Here is a 21,936-nt window from a genome sequence, read left to right as displayed (position 1 = left end):
GCCCTAGCAAGCTTGCAGGGTATGGGTTTGTTGTGAGAAAAACAAATTCATTTTCGACAATGTATGAGGAAAATGTGACAAAACTACTGTTCACACTCTAGTAACATTCTTTTTGTTTGCGACGATAAGGAGTTTTATTCTGTAGATGCAGAGTTACAATCAGCTGGCAAAAGCTCGGCGATACAAGGTGCGCAATCCTGTAGCCAACAAGCCGTGCTACGCTCTATTCTACCATAGCTCGCCAGGCGATCTGCTACTCTGTTTTGAGCTCTATAAATTTTTAAAAGAGATATCGGTAAGCAGCAAAAATCATATGTCCATCTGAGTCTTAACGTTCACTATTGTAAAACCAATTTGTTTTATTTTACTTCGTATGTCATCGTATGACCAATTTGTGGCAAAACGTGAAAAATTGTAAGTATGCATTGCAATCCCGATAGTTCTTATGTCCGAACGGGCAGCCCAGACCGCTCGAATCGCAAATCGAACGGTCGAAAACCTGTCGTGCAATGGTACCATGAGCAACTAGATAACCAACCACTAACAAAGATGGATATTTATGCATTTTTAAGTTTTTTTTATGAGAACTTCTAGGTGGCTCCTTGTGGGCATTTCTGTTTATTTTTATTTTTATTTTATTTTATGTATTGCCTTTTTTTCGTTTCAGTGCACCTGGATTTCGAAAACCCACTCTCCATGTCACTCTCCTGGAACGTTGAACCAGGTTTCTCTCTACAAATTTTTGAGGCGTGCCTGCTATTTCTTTTTACAGTGGTTTCCCCCTGTATTTATTTGACTTCTCCGCGCAGTTTTCCCTCCAAGAAAAGAACATCAAATACAGGGAAATTACATGGAGGGAATTGTAATGCCCGATTTGCATGTTGCAACGTGTTTATGCGCTGTGATAAAATGTGAGAATATCCAGAAAATTAATGTGGCATTTTGGGCCTAATGGCCCAGTTGAGCTACAACTCTCCTACCTACAAGATCCAGATACATTTCCCTCAAAAAAAAAAAACAAGATCAGACACACCCACGAACTGTCCAAACCGGCAAACCCCCGCCCCCTCCCCAAATCGCCAATCACCCGCCGCCGCCGCCGCCCATGTCTCCGTCGTCCTCCTCCGACGAGGCCGCGATCTCCTCCGTCTCGTCCGAGGACGACGACATCAGCCTCCCGCCGTCACCTTCCCCGTCTCCCGAGCCCTCTCCCGAACCTTACGCGTCCTCCTCGGACGGCGCGGCCGAGGCGCCCGCGGCCAAGAAACCGCGACGACCGCGGACCGGCACCGAGGCGCGGCTGCGAAGGTGGCCGAGCGCCGACGAGGTGGTCCTCCTGGAGGCCGTCGTCGCGCACCGGGAGCGGCGCGGGCAGCTCCCCTCCCGCGACGACCTCGCGGCCGCCCTCGCCGGCCGCATCCGGTTCAGCGGCGAGCAGGCCGCCGAGCGCGTGTCCAACCTGCGCAACCGATACTACGGCTCCGTCCGGCGGCTCTCCCGCGGCACCGTCCCCGTCACGGACGACGACATGAGGGTCTACAAGCTCTCCAAGCGCCTCTGGGAGGGCACGGTGGCGGACACGCTGGCGGAGAGGGCGCGGCGCCGGGAGCGTCGCGCCGCCGACAAGGCCGCGAGGCGCCACCACGAGCGGAGGGGCTTCGCGGAGCTCGAGGCGCTGTACCCCTGCCTCGCCGCGGAGGTGGACGCGATCGCGTCTCGGCGGCCCTGCGGGGTGCTCAGGACGGCGTTCGGGATGATCGGCGACGAGAGGGCGGCGGCGCTGGAGGCCAGGGTCAGGAAGCAGCGGCGCGCGGAGCTGAAGGCCGGGATGAAGCGCGCCGAGCTGAGGGACCAGGTGGCCAGGACGCTGCTCGAGTTCATCGAATGATTTGATTTCTTCCAGCAAAAAAAAAAGAAGTGATTTTTCTTTTGCAGGTAGTACATCCCTTTTTTTAATAATTCTTTGCTGGCAGTACATGGTTATTACTGATTTCGCAAATGGGATTGCTAAGAAAACCAAGTCTCAATCGATGCTATATTTGCCGGATCTTGCATTAAGATCCGTGCAAAAAATTACCTTTTTCTTTCTTACATGTTATATCACTCGACTTAGACACACCCATCACTTGACTTAGACGCACCCGCTCGCAAATGAACACATGAACTGTGTGGAGTACTTACCGATTTACCGCTGCATCAGGATCTCATTTACACAGTACGAGATAGGGCATTTTCAATTGGTAAGCATAATTACACATCACGCTTTGAAATTCGGCAAATCGGAGTTTTATTTCCGACACATACAAGGAGATCATCTGTACACTCAAAAACGATGACATCCAAGGGCTAACAGCCAGCCTAAATCTTGCACCTCCCGGAGCAATGACACATAAGCTCTTTGATTTTGAGATGTGACAAGAAATAGCTGAGCTTTACTGGTGCCACAACACCCTGAGCACCAGGCGGTTTGCATGGCGTCAGGTGATCTTGCGGCTCACTTATTTCAGGAAGAGTTACTCTTTCAGGAACTACTCATAAAAGGCAGAGACAACATCCCCAGGTCCAAGGATGGTTTCTGCTCGGTGCTCATTGATCACTCACCAAGAAAGCATTAGCATCGGCTTTACTGGGCGGGCTTAGCTCCCGCTCAATCTCTTCCAGGGATCGCCCCTTGGTCTCGACCACATTCCCGGCAATGTACAGGACCGCGAGAGCACACACGGACGCGAATCCCAAGTACACGGTGCTGATTCCAAACTTGTTGACGACGCTCAGGAAGTACAGGCCGATGAAGAAGTTGGATACCTGCAAAGAGAAAGAACAGGTGATGATTCACTGGTGCCAGTAGGCTAAGTCTGACAGTACAAAACATTGATCATCTAAGCAAGTACTCCCTCCGTCCCATAATATAAGTTATTACAACTAAACAACCGATAGTTGTAATAACATCTTATATTACGGGACGGAGGGAGTAGAAAGGATTATCACTGTTACAGAATGCATTTTTCTTTTTCTTCTCCTTCCAGTTTCATCTATCTAATAGTGGACAAGATATGACCACCTGTATTTTGTACTAAAAGATACGCGATACTGCTGAAGGAGGGTACAAAATATAATTGGTTGGCGCAGACATCTGTTTGTCAGTTGTCAGTTGTCACAACTGTGACCACTAGAGACTTACCCAGTGCATGCCCATTGATAATGCTACAGCCTTGGCCCTTATTCTGGAGGCAAATATTTCAGGAAGGAGCAAAGCTGGAACAGGGCCAGCTCCAAGAGCGAATGACAGCACATACCTGAACAAAAATTACAATCAAGATTTCAAGTTAGTTAAGTGCTAAAATTATTTAATAAAGAAAAACCAGGAGAAATCCATATTAGGTGAATGTAAACTACTTACAGGACAGTGCCAACAACAGCAAGAGTGCCAGAATAAGGTGCCAAAGCCTTCCAGGTGAAGGACAATGACAAGAGTAACATCGACGCCGCCTTCAAAAGAGAAAGAAGATACAGTAATTCATAAGTCATTTGCACATTGAGAAACACAAATACACAGACTACTGTAGAAAAGACAGTACCATTCCAGAAAAGCTTGTTATGAGAAGGCTCTTCCTCCCTTGCTTGTCCATCAGTGAAGATGCAATCATGGTGCCTATGAGAAGTATGCATACACCTCAGAAAAGGAATTGGAAGTTACTACCGAAACACTCTTACGAACACGGAACTAACCAAAAACATTGGCAGCACCAACAAGAGCACTCGCTGCAACATCAGATGCAATGCCTGCACTGCGGAACACTGATGTAGAGTAGTACACAACAGCATTTATGCCAGCAAGTTGCTGCAACAAAAACAGTGCCGCTCCCACACTCACAACTGCAGTATGAGGAATATATCAGGACACATATACCAAAATTTCATCATGATTATCAATTATGACGCAGGCACAAATGAGTATCAGAAGAATACTTATAAACTGCTACCCAAGTTATGTACCCCAGTCATGATTGTTCATTCAATCGTGGACTGTAAAGAACATGGTTGGTAGAAGCAGTTTGCAAGGAAAAGTTCTAGGCTAACCCTGAGATGATAGTTTCCATCGAGCAACTATGCAAATGTGAGAGCATAAAAACCATAGTAATTCTTCTTATTATCATTCCTATGCAAAAAAAAAAAAACTGTCATAGATGATAGGCAGAAGTTGCTTTGCCCAAACCACTTGCATCTATAAGATCAAGACAACACATGAAACTTTATCACTAATTCCTTTGTACCAAGACATTGACTTGATAGTGTATAGGGAAACAATCAGAGAAAATTTTACTTTTCCAATAGCGTTTGCTGAATAGATCAAACCAGCTGGCATCTGGCTCATTAGATCCTTGCCCACTAGCCTTTAGGTCATACATAACTTCAGTAACCTTCTCTTTCCCATACAATTTTTTTATAGCTGCTTCCGCTTGAGAAATCTTTCCTTGCTGCGTTTAATCGCATGAAAGTTATTCTCAAATATAGTGTTGGCACCTGAGTACGAAATATGGTGAAAGAATTGGCACAGCACAAACCTGGAATAGCCAGCGAGGGCTTTCAGGTGAAACAGCCATTCCTAGAGCCAGCAAAATAGATGGAACTACTGAAATTCCAAACATTGTCCTCCACCTGATTACACACAACCACATAGGAGAAAGTGAATAACTCATACGTTTATCATGCCAGATTTATTGGGATTTGCATCTTTAGTTCTGTCATATGTATTAAAAATAAATATTCCTGTTGTTTCTGACTTCCTCCCTTACAATTGCATTTGTTCACAAACAAATGAAGAAAGAGGTTTCCCCCTTGTAATTACAAAAAACAATTGCTCTTAGATATATCATGGTTTCATAAATTAGAAGTTTCGAGAATTCAGAAGTTGGTAACAGATTTTAAGCACAAGCACAATAAATTCAGAAGGCACCAACAGAATGTGACAAAGTTAAAGAGGATAGGAGAAAACTAACCATGCAGGATTTTGTGCTAATGGCAATCCAGCTACCAAAGCTGCAAGAATTCCAATGCAGATAAAAAGTTGATTAATCGTACCAAGTGCTCCACGTATTTCAGTTGGTGAGATCTGCAAGGTGCAAATAGGTCAGCTGGGAAAGTTCAATATCACAGGTAGTAGTTGCTGAACAGTGGTTGTGATAATTTTGAGACAAGGTGCAAATAGGTCAGCTGGGGAAGTTCTCAATATCACAGGCAGAAGTTGCTGAACAGTGGTTGTGATAATTTTGAGATATCACAAACCTCAGATATGTAAAGCGGCACAAGAGCGGAAGAGATCCCAATACCAATCCCAGCAAGTAATCGACCAATAATCATTGTACGGACATCTTGAGCTGTTGCACTACAAATGTTTTGCGAGTTAGGTTTACATAGCAATAGTATACCTTGAACCATAAATTGTTATAGCAGTGAATTCAGTCTCAGAACACACCTCAAGAATGCGCCTACAGCAAGAGGGATGGCATCTAGGATAAATGTCCGTGTTCTCCCTAATTTATCAGCCAAAGCCCCTCCAGTAAAAGAACCTACTGTCGCGCCAGCCAGGGTTGTGCTAACCACCCATCCTGAGTGAAAAGGCAGATGTATTGTGAAGCATATAGGCAAAATGATATCTCATGGAATCCTCATAATGCATAAAGTCCTAGTGCATATGTTATTCTTTATCCCTTTTAAAAACAGTATGCAAGTATCTTGCAAAAGAAAAATGGTTGTACATAATTGATATGACATTTCAGATGTCCCTATTGCAGACACTAAGAGAAGATATGTACGAAAAGATTCTAAAACTACAATAATTGAAGTGTGGCTTATACTAGTAAGTAAAAGAATGGCATACCTTGTAACACAGCATTTTCAGCAATCCCAAGATCTTTCGAGAGATATTCAAGCGCGCCATTGACCACACTAAAGCACATGTATTCAAAATGAGATATTCAGTTTTGCTAGACACTGGTATTCGTCAGTTAACAATTAGACCAGGAAACTGCGCTTTTATCCCCTTGCAATGCATGGGAAATTTTTCTACGCTACAGTAGAGTGAAAGGGAAAAACATACCCAAGATGGTAGCCAAACAGAATTGCCCCCAAGCAAGCAACGCCAACGTACGGCAGAACACTCCCAGATGATTTAGCTTGAAGCTTGTCAGATGGAATATCCTCGGGGTCAGCTGGATATAAGATGGTAAAGGAGTCTAGATTAGCTGACACGGTTAAACGGTTGAAAAATTCCAGTGACAATACACTGGCATGGCATCATGTGCAGCTAACCGCAAGCTCTTTACCAACATCCTGCACAATTCGGAGCCTACTATGCAACCCGGACATTCCCATGGTACACCAGAAGCTGAATCTCAGACGGCCAATAAGCATGTCACAAGTCCGCTGGCAACCACACTAGTACAGCACCCACGACAACTACAGCTGGTACTAGTACTGGATAGACAGCGCGGATGCAATCCCTGTTTCCCCAAAGCGGAATTCACAACGAAATTGCTGGCCGGCGCAGCAGGCATGACCCCCCGTCACATTCCCCCTGCCAAATATTCACAGAATCGCACGGAATCTGGCGGCGATTGGTATAGGTTGTTGCTGGAGCTTGCATCACCCCTAACAACCAAACCCCAGATTGCAGAAGCACGCTTGTGTACCCCGAATCGGGAGTGACGGCGACGCACCTGAGGCGGTGGCGCGCACGCGGCCGTAGCGCGGGCTCCGGAAGAGCCCCGCGGCGCCGGCGCTGGGCCTGCCCATCTCGAGCCCCGCGAGATCCGCCGCGCGCGACCTCACGCCGCCGCAGCAGAGCCCGCCGCGGCCCTCCGACATCCGCACGACGCTCCTTCCGCTGCCGGGCGACGACGACGGCGACCTCCGCTCGCCGATGACGACGTGAGCACCGCCGCCCCTCACGGCGCACCGCATCATCTTAACGGGGGGCGGGAGGGGGACCTTCCTGCGATCGCACGCACACCACCGCAGGAATTCTCAGCTTCCGTTACCAAAAAAAAAATGTAACGGCGAAAATCGCATTAAACCGGCGCGTTGACTAGTACTGGTAGTACCGGGAGTGGAGTGGCTGACGTGGGGGCGGGTGGAAAACGACGTCGTCGCACCTTCGACTTCGAGCGGAGGCCGCCGGCCGGCCCTCCTGGAGCCGAGTGGAGTGGGATTAATGGCGAGCTCGCGAGTGGACGAAGATGGGATGGGGAAGAAGGGGGAGGAAGACGACGGGTGCCAGCGATGGATATATCTTCTTCCCGAGATCCGATAGTTCCGAGGGAGGGCTGTCGATGGAATTCTTCCTCCTCCTCCTCCTCTTTTCGCGTGTTTTTTTTTTCCTTTTCCTGCTGGCGCGGCATGTACATCCACGCCACCAGAGTGAGAGAGGGTCTGCCGTGCTGGCAACGATGTGTGCATTGGATAAGAAATTTTGTACGCAACCGATGACGGTGCCCCCGTCTGGACCACGAGGATGGATATATACGATCAGACTCAAAAAAATCCAATGAAGTAAAAGGATGAACATACGATTTTTTTTCCCTTGGCTTTATACGGATAACAAACAACTATAGTGATCTAAGGGCATGTATAATGGAGGCATCACCGTAGATTAATTGAGGGTGAAACCACCGAGTTGATTGATCAAAGCCCAATGGAGGCTGCAGTAGCATCTATCAAAGTGGGGACCTTTCTCTATCCTTTCTTTACCCAGTTCCTCTCATCTTTTTGCTAGCTTTACCTTTTTCCTGACGAAGCAGACGGCTCTTCTGCATGATGCACCTGCCACCTGCGGGGCTGCACCTTTGAATCCATCTGGCATCCAAGCCTACGTGGGCACGTGAGGCAGCGGTCCATGTTGGAGCGATGGCCATGCCCTAAAAGGTCATATATTACTTTACAGAGGTAGTGCATCATAAGGTGAGATCGGCCGTGTATGGCAACCAACATCTAAAGATAGAGCGTAGCGAGCGAGATTGTGGGCTTTTGTATTCGAGTTTTTTTTTCCTTTATGAAGCGACATCGATGAAATCAAGTCCTCGAGCTTTAGTCTCCCCGACAATTCAGCATAAGATCCAACCTAAGCTTCGGTTAGTGTGTCGAGTGAAGAGTGGTTGTTGGAGGTTCGGGACAGAACCTTGTCGATAAGCTTATTTTGAGGTCTCTTCTCAAGGAAGTCTAGGAAGTCTAGGTTCTCTCATCTCTTCTAGCCAGGGCCGGCCCTGTGTTTCGGGAGGCCCTAGGCGAACTCGACGATATGGGCCCCTAAGTCTTAAGACCATACATATATGTATGTATTTGCGTGATCCATAAACAGTATATATAACTTTATTTGCATAATATTAAAAGTAAACTTTCAACCACACATCTTTTGTTTGAAATTGGACTACAATAATTGTTGAGCAATGCAAAATAAAACTAACATGACATGATTACCTCAAATAGGAAACAAAATTATTTGCTCCTCTGTACTTGCACCATCTTCATTGACCTTAACATCTGAATTTTCATGCTCAGGATTAGTTCCTTGCCTATGTTCTTCATTGACATCAACAATACTTGAAGATGCAAAATACTTTGTCAAAGAACCCTTTAGTGGTTGAATTTTCAGATATATTTCTTTCTTTCTTTTTCTTTTTTCGGCACCCGACAAATGCTTCTTAGGCAACATGGCATGATAATGTCCTAATATTACGAAGCAAAGAGTAGACAACGAATTATAATTTTATAGATCGGATGATCAGAACCCTAGACATGTACACAGAATGACAAAAAATTAGGATGATTTAATACATACTATGAAAGATTGAAATAGAAAATTATACATCAAATTTTTGATACTTCATGGGATGAATCATGGATGATTCTTTTAATATACGTGCTAAAGAAACTACTGGAATTAGGGTAGGAATGAATGGATCAGGAACATCCGAACATGGATATTGGATACGTACCTGCGTTCACATACATACGTATTGTCGTATTGCTGGAAGGCCGAGTTGCCGGACCGCTGCATGCCGCGGAGGCAACGAGCGGCTGAGGCACCATGCAAGGAACGACGGAGCGACGGGATGATGAGACGACGAAGACGAACCGATTGATTTGTTCCATTTCCAAAAAAAATCCGATTGGTTTGTTTCACATGTACGCGTGCATCGTGCGGCCGTGACTTGCGTGTGTGACGCTTCGCTACACATTACCAGGTGATCCGCTGGGTCGAGCCCATCTTGTTTTCCTCATCTCATATTTTTTTTCCTTGTCTATTTTTTGTTGGGCTATACTATATGTGTGTACTACATCATGGGCCCCCCTCCTGCCTGGGCCCTGGGCCGGCCCTGCTTTTAGCCAGTATGAAGGTGGGAGAGGAGTTAAGGGAGGAGGCCTTAGAGAGTAATTGGCGGAGTGGGTCATCATTGTTGGTGCGCATGATTGAGCTTTGCTGCCTGCGTCTTCTCGACTCCAGTTGAAGGCGGGCCTTTTGTCACATCATCGACAACTCTCCTGACAGAATGGCAGATGTATCAAAATTCCTACCGGCCAAGAAGTTGCCATAAGAAAGGCCATGCTACTCCGTTGAGTCACATATAAGCGGGAGGTTGAAGAGGAGATGATGGTTGAACGTGATAGTACACGTCGTTGGGTCTAAAAACCTGGTTGTTGCTAATTGATTTTGAACTAGATGAACTATAAGAATTAAACGAACATCTACATCACGCATATATGACTCAAGGTTTACATGCTATAGTGTGTTATTTATTCATAATTTGATTACTAAATCTCATACGTGCAATGCACGTGTACCTTATTACTACGTAAAATGTATAAATGTTTATAAAAAATGTAGATATGTTTTGAAGAAATAACAAAGAAAAGTAGTGAAAATCAAAGAAACAGAAGAAACAAACGAAAGAAACTCCTCAAAAATGAAGAAAAAGAAAGAAGCCAAAGAACCCATTAAAACCCATCACGAAACGAAGAAAAAGCAAGGAAAACAAAACAAAACAGATGAAAACTAAGAAAGAAACAAAAAACAAAGAAAATGGAAGAAAGAAAAAAACAATAAAACAGAGTAAGGAACAAAAGGGAACCAAAGAAAAAATAAATAAAAGAAAAAGGCAGTGAAAACTGGAATAAAACATAGAAAACGGTGAAAAACAAAGGAAACACAAAAAAACAGATGAAACGTCTGAAGGAACAAACAAAACGGATGAAACAAAAAAAAGGAAAAAACATGAGCAAGCAAGGTAACATGAACGATTGTTGGAAATGGCCTAGCCTAGTAATATGCGGGGAAAGAAAAATCTTCAGGCTATACTATCTTTCGAGCGACTCACGTTAGTCCTGGCGTGTTCTTAAAATAAAAAATGTTAACCAAGCAATTAAAAAATGTCAAAATATATGGAAAGAATGTTGACCATGTAATAAAAATATATATTAAATTTATGTAGAAGAAATGTTGACCATATAAAAAAGATAGTAAAGCATTTGAAAAATATTAAATGTGTATAGAAAAATTTTGACCAGGTGTTAAAGAAATGTCGGTCTTCTTTTTGAAAATGTTAATCATACATTTGAATTTTTTTAGTGTGTATAGAAAAAAATATTGATCATGTATTAAAAAATGTTTATCTTTTATTTCGACAATGTTAATCAAGAATTTCAAAATTGTTGAAAATTTTATGGATAAAAAGTTCACCATGTATTCTAAAAATATTAATCTCGTATTTGAAAAATGTTAGATGTGTATTTAAAAAATGTCCTGGATACGAAAAATGTAGAATGAAAACGAAATCAAAGAAAGAAAACCGAAAAACCAATGAAAATAAAAAAAATAAACCAAAGTAATAAGAAACGAAAAAATAAAACCAAAGAAACAAACACAAAAAGAATGGAAAAACTTTGAAAACTGATAAAGAAAAAAATTGAAGGAAAATGTGAAAGAAAGGGAAAACAGATAAAAATCATGGAAGAAACAAAGATAAAAAATAAAAACAAAGGAAAAAACCAAATATAATGATAAAAAACCTCAAAGAAAATCAGGGAAGAAATAAGAAAAAAATAAGGAAAAATAAGGAGAATTAAAAAATCTAGGGTCTTTTTCCCTTAAGTAAGTCGCACCTCCCATATTACGATGAATGCAACACCTAGCACCTCCATGCGTGACCTAGGATCAAATCCTCGCTTTTTCTTCATTTCTCCTATTTTAGTGGTGCTAATGGGCCAGTTCGTGACTGCAGATGTTTCATAAGAGGGATCCTTCCATCTTGCGTAAAACGAGATATAGTCACCACGAATCCCAAATAGAGCATGTCGGGTATGGCACAACCCCCCCCCCCCCCCCCCCCTCTCGAGCAGGACGGCCCTTTTAGGCCGTTTTTATGCTTTTGTTTTTGTCCGGTCTAGGGTCGGTTTTTATCAAATTTTTTATTGTATAAATTTTGTGAATTTTTTCAAGTGCATATCACGTGAACTTTTTAAAACTTTGTGAACATTTTCAAATTTTCATGATCCTTTTAGAAATTCATGATTTTTTCTAACTTCGTGATTTTTTTAAATTTTGTGATGTTTATTCATGATTTATTAAATTTTTATAAAAGAATTCTTTTTGTGATTCTTTTTTTTTCAAATTCACAATTGTTTTCAAAATTTCTGTGAGTCTAATAGTATATGAGATGTACAATGTTTTCAAAAAAGAATCAAACATTGTACATCTCATATACTATGCAAACAATTTTTGAGTTCGTGAACATTTTTTAATTCTTGATATTTTTTTCAAATTCGTGAACAGTTTTTAATATTGAAAACATTTTTGGAGTTCACGATTTTTTTTTCAAATGCAAGAAGCTTTTCAATTTTGTGACAATTTTTGAGTTCGCGGTTTTTCCAAACTCCTGGAGATTTTTCAAATTTAAGAATGTTTTTTATTTCTGCTTTTTTCCTGATTTGCGACCATTTTTTATTTCATGGACATTTTTCCAAACTCCTAAAGTTTTTTCGCATTTAATTATAATTTTTAATTCCTGAACATTTTTTCAAACTCCTGAAGTTTTTTCGTATTTAATAATATATTTTTTATTTCCATACATTGTTTCTGATTTGCGGACATTTTTCAATATCAAACACAATTTTTCGAATTCGTAAAAAAATTCATGACTATTTTTTAGGCTGGTCGGCCCACCAAAGAAGCAAGCTGAGAGATGCAATCCCAGGATCGTCGCTTTCCCGGTGCGCCAAATAGCTCCAGGGTTCAATTTAGACCGGGATTGATAAGTTCAGAGTGCCAACGACCGGGATTTGAAGTTGAGGGTTCGATTTAGCTAGGCTCTACAAATTCAAGGTTTAAAATGGACTTTTTCCTTTAAAAAAACTAAGTCCCTCAAACAAAAATCTTTCCTGAAGTGGTCCGACATGGGGGGGGGCCGGGGGGGGATTACATAGCTCATGAGGATCAGGCTACGAAAAACATAGGTAGTCAAATTATTCTTGCAACAAATGTTCACACAGATAGCTCTATCGCTATTCAGGCAGTGAGACACGACACCTTGATCTCGAATAACTATGTTATAGAGATGACATTTATGTGATCAACAGCCCCAAGAAGGAAAGCACCTACCTGAAGTCCATCGTTACAGCGATGACATTGAAAATCTTGCTCGTGGACTTGAGATCATTTCCTGTTTATAGTAGACATAATTCTTGAGTAGAACTTTTATATAGGTAAGTCTAATATATATGAGTACAACTTTTAACTCATACATCCATTTACGTCACTCATTTATGGACAAGTCATCATAAAACACATGTCAAATTAATTAGTAAAAAGATGAATGTGCAGATGACAGCCAGCTAGCAGCCAGTTCAACATATTGTCTACTACTCCCTCCTGTCCGGTTTATAGGGCTCAATTCAAAAATCTCACCAACTAAGATAGATAGTGAGTGGTGGAATACTTTTTGTAATTTGCAAAAGCACTCAATTAATGTTCTTGTTTTTCTCAAAAGTTTATGTTTACCAATGTATTAATTGCAATGCATGCAAGGATAAAGTACATGCATTGGTCAATTTTCTCTTAATACTTACATGTAATTATTTAATGCACGATGTAATTATTTAATGCACCTTGAAATCTGAAATTGTGATGGGGAACAACCAAACTGAGTCTTATAAAATGGGAAACCTAAGATTTTGAGATAAGCCCTATAAATCGGAAAGGAGGGAGTACTACTACAATGACTACAGCCAGCTAGCAGCTCCTACGAGACAACATGCTAATTTATGGGTCTTTAATGTATTTGACCAGTATTTTCCCATTTTCCCCTACTCCACCGAGTTATTTGTTCACTAGTAGCTCAACACAGACCATATACATTGTATTTTACCTAGGATATTTTGGTCATTATACTCTTCCAACATTTATTGCCCAACTAAGTGTGAATTGGTAAAAGTACTGCGGCCGGCCTATATATATGAGCATCCATCGATTAGTTCATCTCAGGGTTCAGTCAAAACTCAAAAACAACAGAGAGTCAGCAACATAGGCGATGAACTTGTCATGGTGCTCCTTACTTCTGCTGGTTGTTTTTGCAGTAGAGTTGGCACTGGCCGCGGTTATTGATGATGCGGTACAATTCGATCCCAAAGACATTAAGATGACTATAAAGGTATATACGTGTATCCATCTCCATCTATATATATGTTCAGTCGATTCTAAACTTGCGATTTTGTTCTTTCGGGAATATACTTTTTTCATTAGTTTTGTTTCCTTTCTGACCTGTTGTTATATCTATATATGCGCATATCATTTTCTATATGCATATTGCAGAGCAGAAATGGGGAAATAATTGACTGCGTTGACATCTATAAGCAACCGAGCCTGGATAACCCATTGCTGAAGGACATGAAACACCAGGTTAAGGATCCTCATTTTATACATGCAAATAATTAGCTACTGAATTTTCCGCGAGTGGTCTGCTTTTGTTCTCCATATCCAAGAAAATTAGTGCACATTTTTTCTTCCTTTTGAATCAAGTGACGCCGTGCATAAATGTGTGTGCGGGTGCATGTAGATAATGAGGGACATAGCCAGCGCGGTGGCTGAGCATTGAGCAACAAGATGGAGATACGCAGGCGGCGGCGGTGGAGCAGGAATGGAACAAAGGCACAAGGCAATGCCCCATAGGGAGCATCCCCATCCTAAGGACGAACCCCTCCGTTAATTACCTCGCAGGAAGTCTTTTCCCATCGCCGCTACGTGCAGCAAATATTAGCACTTGGAGTGGCGCTGCCAATGCGGCCGGCCCCAGATACGAGGTCTTTCTCATCAGTATACTTATTTTGTCCGTTTGTATATGCCTGCAAGTCGTCGTTGATCTCACCTTGATTTTGATGTGGGTGCAGTTCGCATTAGCGATTGCTGCCAACGTGCCGTACAGCGGAGCGTATGTACAGCTGCCGGTGTGGAAGCCGGCGCGCGTCCACGGCTCGGAGTACACCGCGACCTATCTCCTACTGGCCGGCACTAAGAGCACCGAATTCGAGCCCATGCCTGGCATATTACCGCCCGACGCCACCAATCAGATAGCAGTTGGACTCTTTGTACGTACACGTGGGCACCATATACTACCTCATTCTTGTTATAATTATTATGACTTAATAACATGATACTACATTTACATGCTGAGTGTGTTCTGACTGCAGGCCTATCCAGAAAAGGACAATAATCCTCGGTTAAACATATTCTATACGGTGAGTATGCGTACTCGTATGGTGAGTAGTACTAATATATAGATGCATGAATCTGACCTGATCTTGTTTGATTGATGTGCAAAGCCGGATGACGGTAAGACTCTGTGCTACAGCTTGAACTGCGGAGGGTTCGTTCAAACAAGCAGGGCCGTCGCCCTGGGCGCTAGCCTCGTCAATGGTGCATCCGGTGTAGATGATCCCGTACCATACTTACTAGTTAGTATAGAAAAGGTATGTACATATGACATAACTTTTTGGATAATAAGTAGTTTCATTTTGTTAACAAGCTTTCCATTTCCATGCGTGGATTTGCAGAGCCCTGCCGGGCCTTGGCATGTGCTGGTGAACGACACGGACCTCGGCTACTACCCTCGGGCCATTTTCCCGTGGTGGATGTTCCCTGAGGCCGTTGCCAACCTGGTGGGTGGCACGGTGCTCAACACATGGCAAGGCGGCAAGCACACCGACACCGTTATGGGCAACGGACGACGGTCACCTAGGGACTCCAAACCTGCTATCGTCAAGGGTTACGTAGCTGTTGACCTCGATGGACACCCTTTCCCCGACACTCTTGAAGTCATTGTCCACACGGCGCCCAACTGCTACGACCTCAACCTGTCCGTAGGTGTCAGCGTTGCATTCGGCGGATCCGGTGGACCGGACTGTGCTCCACGGCCCGCCTAGATAGCTAGCTACAATGTCCGGTTAGGTGCAATCGTCTCAAAAAAAAAGTGCATGAATGCAAAAAAAAAAAAACTACTTCCTAGTGGCCTATGGTGTCGGTGCGCGATTTTAGGAATGGAAGTCTGAAGCTAAAGAGCGGTAGTTCAAAAATAAAAGGATGTTTTGTGGCAGTAATAGAATTTCTAACTGTCCATGGATTCAATCAAACAAATAAATGAGAGCAAGCATATTCTGCATATACGTATGGAAAACCCAGTTTTGGAAATGGGCTTATCACGAAACTGTAAAACAATTTTATGAATCACCATACAACAAACTCACCATTCAGCAATTAAAACAGAATTGCATGATCACCAACTATGCACAAGCAGTAAAAAAAAAATACTATAAGAGTTACTATTTGCATCGAACGGCTGAAAGTAAGCCAACCACTACAAAGTGGCGGAGCTAGCGAGAGTCAAAACTAGATGTGACCCACCCAACCCAGCAATAAACCTCTAAAGAGTAGGAGCAAAAATGAGCACGTGGGACTAATATGTGGCCCGCACATCAGAAACTTTGTAGCTCTGCCTCTACCATCATGAGCATCGACATTATGGATGAGAGCAACAATGATGTGCACCGAACTTTCGTTAGTACATATCATTGTCTTGTTTAAATTGTGGCGCATATTAAATATATAGAGCGTTTTGGATAACATGCCAAATAGAACTTCGAATCATGAGTCCCCTGCATCTATATTGATGGGTTATTTTATGGTTATTAGGGTGTAAACTATAAATATGTTTTTGCGTACTCATTAGTATATATGGGACATATATTTGTTCCAAACGTGCAATACATGTGCACCATGGCTAGTAGAAAACACACAACGCTCAAGGGTTGGACATCTCTCTACTAGTTTTATTGCACAACAATACTGGAAAGAGGATTTGGAGCTCCTTAGTCGGAAATCCAATTCGGCTCTTGGGAGCATATGCTTCTACTCATCAAAAATGTTTTTTTCAAATGTCAAAATAATTGATGTGATCATTGTCACACCGAAATGTTACCTGCAAATTTTTAGGAGGAAAGCCTAAGTATTTTGATCTATGCAAAAAAAAAAGTCAAACGACAAATGTTACCTTCAAGTGTTATATTTATTTTTGTTTTATTTTCACCGACGAAGCACTGTCATCCCGTTTCCACGAAAATTGGCAAGCACACTTGTTACACTAACAAAGACATCTACGAAAAAATTATTACGACATTTTCGTTTTTAGGTTATATTTTTCATGGACAGATCGGCAAGTCGGGGTATCACGGAGCCACCCGCTGGATATTTATCGATGAGCTATCGACGCTTTGTGTTTTTTTTTTAGATTGATTCCATAGTTTTAATTTCCACTGATCTGTTGAAGGTCGTTCCCGTACTTTCTATTGTCGGGTGTGTGTGTGTTGTTTTTATGGTGATTGCATCTACAAGATCGCAAGAGTCATGCCGTTTCAAGTGATATCATATCGTGAAAGATTAGGAAAATTGTTCGCACCGTCGAATTGTCTCTCGAAGGTCACACCACTCACTCCCGCGCTGCCCCTAGGACAGCTAGCGCTATATGGCCATATCACGTTGGCCCTTGGTACAGCCAGCGGTGCTGAAGTGAGTGAGCACATTGCTGAAGAAGGGGCACAACGGCAGGGGCATACCCGCGGCGAACGTCTCCCCGCACGAGAGGGGTCTACACGCACGCTGCCTTGGCGGCGTCGATGAGGTGCAGACCATGGCCGCCATGACTTGCGTTTAGGGGTGGACTAACGAGCTGCTCGGCTGGCTCGTTTGAAGCTCGTTAAGCTCGCGAGCGCTCATTAACAGATTCTGATGTGTTACAGTCTACAGAATAAGTGTGTAGATGTGGTTTTTAATAAGGAATGAGGTGACTACGAAAGGAAATGCACTAATTTGTTGCCTTATATGTAGATCACATTAAATAGATGGTTGAGCTGCCACAAAAATTTAGGCACGAAGATGAAAATTTGTTCAGTGTAGTTACCAACGAGCTTAACAAGCTACTCGCGAAACTCATTAGCTCGTTCGTTAAGCTTGTTAATCTTTACGAGCTGAAATTGATTTTTGGCTCTATTTATTAAGAAACGAGCCAAACTATCGAGCGCTTATTAAGCTCACGAGCTACGAGCTTTTGGTCCAGCCCTACTTGTGTTACCTCCTCCCCCTGTTCGCTGTGCTCCCCACCTCACCTGGCTAGCTAGGCTGCAGATGCGGTGCTCAAGGAGGGCAATGGGTAGGGTATGGGCAGGGTAAAGCAATACCATACCCATACCTGTATAGTCAGTGGGTACAAAATTTTACCCATGCTCGTACCCATGCGTATGAAACTTTACCCATACCCGTTGGGTACCCAGCAGGTAGAACAAATAGCACACGAGTTGTTCACATTTTTACACTCATTGATAGCACATTTGACAAAAAATAATTATCTTAGCTCAATAACAGGTGGATGAGTACGACATACTCATAAGTCAATAGGCATGAAAAATTAATGATGATTAATTGACGACAACTTAATGTTAGTTCACAAGCGTCAGGGTATGGGTATACTCATGGATACAAGATTATACCCGTCCCTACCCATGACTTAACAAGTAGGGTATTAATACTACCCATGGTATAAACGTGTGCCCATACCCTATCCATACGGATACGGTACCCGCAGGTACCTGTACCCGTGGGTAAAATTTCCATCCTCTTCCGCCCCCGCTCCGCCTCACCTCGCCTAGCTCGGGAGCGTTTGCCTGATGAAGAAGATTCGCCGGAGGTGCGGCCGATGGTGGCCACCACCTTCTCAGCACGCACGCTCGCTCTCAAGCCAATTCCGACGTCAAGGCATGATCCCAGATGCTGACCGGTGGGTCATGTGTGCAGCATAACGTTTAAGTCAAACAGTGTCAAGTTTTGTTGCCACATCAGCATTGCCAGCAAGTCCCATCCGACGTGCTTATTGACCGATCGCAAATTGTCAGCAAAATGGTGGTGGATTTTTGCAAAAAATAAAACATAAACATCATGGTTTTTTTTATTTAGGGTCCACAAATGTGCTGGTTTTCCGCCATTTACTCGGGTTCTTCCGTTATAAAGAATTTGCTAGATACCGTTTCTCTCTGGTGAAGTGCATTCACCAGCACCAACAATTTCTTCACCAGGTTGATAGACAAGCATGTTGACACCGCATTCCATCTTTTTTGCCTTACCAATTGGCAGCCAAACATGCCAAATGCTGGCAACTTCCAGCCTTGCAAATAGGCATGCCAAAAATTGGCTGCAAAACAATCAGCCTCATTATCAATCAGATGCCTACATGTGGTAATTATTCTAACTCGAGCTAATAAATGAAGCCTGTGATTAGAAACAAAACAAAGTACCACGTTTTATTGGCCTTTTATAATGGCAGTGGATTTTTATAGAGCAAAAAAAACAGTAGATGAATTAATCTACTCCCTCCAATTCATATTAATTGATACTAGCTTAGTACAAAGTTAGTACAACTTTGTACTAAACCAGCATCAATTACTATGGATCAGAGGGAGTAACAAGTTACACAAGGCAAACTTACAGCACAACTCAATACGTTACTGAGCTCAAGTGAGCAAGGCAACGTGCAATGACAAATGCTCAACAAGTTGAGTCGGTCTTAACACGAGACATAATCCAAGAAATTCCAGTTCTACCATAAACGAATCACGACCTGATACATCCAAGGGTGACTGGTAGTCGTAAGGGGGGAAACGAGATCTAACCATTAATTAGCAAGGGCAACGAAGATGCCCGGTAATCCCTACACATAATCTAAATCTAATCAGCAAACAGAAGCCATAGACCAGAATCAAATTGTCCTCTTGAACCAATGGAAGTCCAGTCCAGAGTGCACCTGCTACAAAAATAATGCCCCCAACTGTGCTCTTGAAGTCAGCGCCTGCTTGCCAAGTCAAGGTAGGGGAAGACAGTCCAGTCACCTGAGCCGACAGCTGAGAATTCTTGTGCAAGGGTAATTTAGGTGATGTAACTTCCCTGCTGATGATGAAGCAACTGAGCAGAGGACTTTGCGTCCAAATACAGAACACGAACTTCTTCGAGATCAGCCTGACAGAGGATCGTGAAGTCAGACTACAAGTGACTGAAATCAAGCTAGGAAGATGACATGTTATTGAAATTCAACATATACCTTGCAGATCTTGTCTCTCCCATTAGCCTTGGCAACTACGCTAGCAGGTGATAGCAACTGAATAGCATGTCTGCAAAGAGATTCAAGATCTATTACAACCCATTACAACCAACAATGATTACACTAGACATACAGACATGTTGAAATTCAAATAAGTAGAACACTAAAAGTGGGATGACAGCAATAAAACAGGTTGGAAACTGTCCTAGCTTTAAAGGCTCGAGAAAGTCCTTCCAACCCACATTCCAGCTATTTAACTTAATTTCGCATTTCTAATCTTGGCATGGGACGCAAGTGTGTGGACATAATCCGAAACAACAAGAAGAACCATACCTCAAAGATGTCTGCTGCCCAACCTCTCCTAGAAATGCAAGACTGTCTTCATCAATTTCAATCTCCTCCACTTGTGCTCTAATAGCTAATATCTGCAACGCACAATAAACAAACATTAAATGCATTTCTACATAGGAAAGTTGAACACATGATAAGACAGGAAATAGGAACCTGGATCATCTCGATAGGGCCATATATCTGTGTCCGTACGATAACCAACCTATCTAGGAGGTCGACTGGGATACCATGGGGACTTGTCATGTCAGTTCCCCTGAATAAATAAAAGAGTTGTACAATCATAAGATGTATAATAATGGCAAAATAGTACATAAGAGAAATGTTTTTAAGGCGGTAAGGCGAGCACACCGCCCTGATGCCTAAGCGCCTAAAGTGGGCATAATTGCAAGGCGCTGCCAGGGATCCCGGTATTGCAGTTCAGCATGGAGCAATTCACAACAACTAAATCAAATTTCTTACCTTACAGTACATATTCCTCTGTTTGTAGCAAGTATTACAATTGGCGATAATGGGCTCTCAAGAGCACGATTAAGATAAGAGAAGCACTCAATGTCCAGCATGTGAACCTACAGATAAAATTATTATCATTAATGAAAACAGATCACTGTAAGGCATAGTTCTACCATTTAGTAACATAAAGCCAATTAGTTCAGGAGAACAATGCTGCTCCACAAGATGGACACTAGTTTATTTGGCAATAGGAGAAGTTGGAAATAAACAAGCCCAAGCTCATTCATATTTTAGGAAATCCAAAACAAACCTACGAAGACAAGTAGATTTTCAATCCTGAGATAATAATATAATACCTCATCAATGAACAGCACACCAGGTACAAGCTCTGCAATACCTTCGTCAATATATCTGTTAACCACCTATGACCATACAAAAGAAAAGGCACCCATTCCAATAGGTCTATCAAAATTTGATCCAAACGTAAATAAATAAAATGTTGCATAACGAGAATTTTGAAACCTTATTGATCTCTTGGCGCAGCTTCTCAGTGATTTCAGTCTTCCGTGACTTCATCATCTGGCCCATAAGGGACAAAATATCTTGGCCTCCTTGCGGCTGGGCATTTGCGGCGTCAAGGTCATGCAGTGTAACGTCCTATGCAGATGAAAGCATATAATTTACTTCTTTCAGTTGACTTACACTGAACTTGAAAACATGAAGAATATGCTTCTATGTTACAACACAAATAGGAATTTTCACTCTATGCTATCAGAAAAGATTATCACCCACCGACAGAGAAGAGAGAACAAACCACACTCAACTTAATTGTCATTTGTCGGATGTAGGTATGTAAGAATGATTCTAACTTTCTTTAGACAGGAACAAGAACAACGACTCCTACTTAATTGGTCAACTCAATAAGATAATAGTTAACTGGGTTTGAGCAGATGATCAAAAATTTGGCGCAATCTTATTAGCTTGTGAACTTTATGTATCTTATCCAGGAAGGCACAATTGATAATGTGGACCGAGTATTTGATGCAATCTTAATCATTAGGTTATATATTCTCCATTCCTATCTTCTGGAATTTAGCAGGAGCAAGCAACTTACAACTACCTGGAAGGAAAACCACATATTTAAGCATGCTTGAGCAACACAAAAGTATAATAATAAGCTTCATCTTAACAAATGTATCATGCGTCCAGCTTTGATCCTTTAGATTAGATATAAATATGCTGCAATTGCATACTATATTATCTCTGATTCAATTACCAAAATGTTGTTTTATGGACGGTACAATGCAGAATTGGCTGAACAAGTGTACACACAAAGATTTATAAGGCTGAACTATCGTCAAATTTGTACCTGCACTATTTCTTTTTTCTTGTGGACTTCCCCTTTGGGAATTGGCACATACTCCTCTGCTTCAAGATCGTATTCTGTAGC

At 42.5% G+C, this 21,936-nt stretch overlaps 3 protein-coding genes across 3 annotated transcripts in view; 1 reads left to right on the top strand and 2 right to left on the bottom strand.

Moving 5' to 3' along the window:
* The first annotated feature begins 841 nt into the window (after window positions 1–841).
* LOC125542413 lies at window positions 842–2,027 on the top strand. Its single transcript, XM_048705451.1, has one exon. It carries the CDS (start codon window positions 1,106–1,108, stop codon window positions 1,886–1,888), a length of 783 nt encoding a protein of 260 aa, XP_048561408.1. The 5' UTR covers window positions 842–1,105; the 3' UTR covers window positions 1,889–2,027.
* A 243-nt stretch (window positions 2,028–2,270) lies between these two features.
* LOC125542412 (plastidic glucose transporter 4) lies at window positions 2,271–7,413 on the bottom strand. The gene is made up of 14 exons (XM_048705450.1): window positions 7,104–7,413; window positions 6,720–6,994; window positions 6,101–6,212; window positions 5,882–5,949; window positions 5,477–5,609; window positions 5,287–5,386; window positions 5,001–5,113; window positions 4,566–4,659; window positions 4,325–4,478; window positions 3,730–3,876; window positions 3,579–3,652; window positions 3,401–3,489; window positions 3,182–3,296; window positions 2,271–2,805 (listed from the first exon to the last, which is right to left on the bottom strand). The coding sequence occupies exons 2-14, from the start codon at window positions 6,964–6,966 to the stop codon at window positions 2,587–2,589; spliced, it is 1,665 nt and encodes a 554-aa protein (XP_048561407.1). The 5' UTR covers window positions 6,967–6,994; window positions 7,104–7,413; the 3' UTR covers window positions 2,271–2,586.
* An 11,659-nt stretch (window positions 7,414–19,072) lies between these two features.
* Window positions 19,073–21,936, bottom strand: part of LOC125546509 (ruvB-like protein 1) — a 33,063-nt gene continuing 30,199 nt past the window's right edge. The window contains exons 4-11 of the mRNA XM_048710747.1: window positions 21,856–21,933; window positions 21,009–21,143; window positions 20,843–20,908; window positions 20,496–20,602; window positions 20,190–20,289; window positions 20,019–20,110; window positions 19,686–19,755; window positions 19,073–19,603 (exon numbers count right to left, since the gene is read on the bottom strand). Coding sequence (XP_048566704.1) covers window positions 19,514–19,603; window positions 19,686–19,755; window positions 20,019–20,110; window positions 20,190–20,289; window positions 20,496–20,602; window positions 20,843–20,908; window positions 21,009–21,143; window positions 21,856–21,933 — 738 coding nt within the window. The 3' untranslated portion in view covers window positions 19,073–19,513. The remainder of the gene's footprint in view (window positions 19,604–19,685; window positions 19,756–20,018; window positions 20,111–20,189; window positions 20,290–20,495; window positions 20,603–20,842; window positions 20,909–21,008; window positions 21,144–21,855; window positions 21,934–21,936) is intronic.

The sequence above is a fragment of the Triticum urartu genome, chromosome 3 (genome assembly GCF_003073215.2).
Source record: "Triticum urartu cultivar G1812 chromosome 3, Tu2.1, whole genome shotgun sequence".
Taxonomy (NCBI): Eukaryota; Viridiplantae; Streptophyta; class Magnoliopsida; order Poales; family Poaceae; genus Triticum; species Triticum urartu.
Note: the sequence above shows the minus strand (reverse complement) of the source record. Positions and strands in the feature narration are given on the sequence as shown.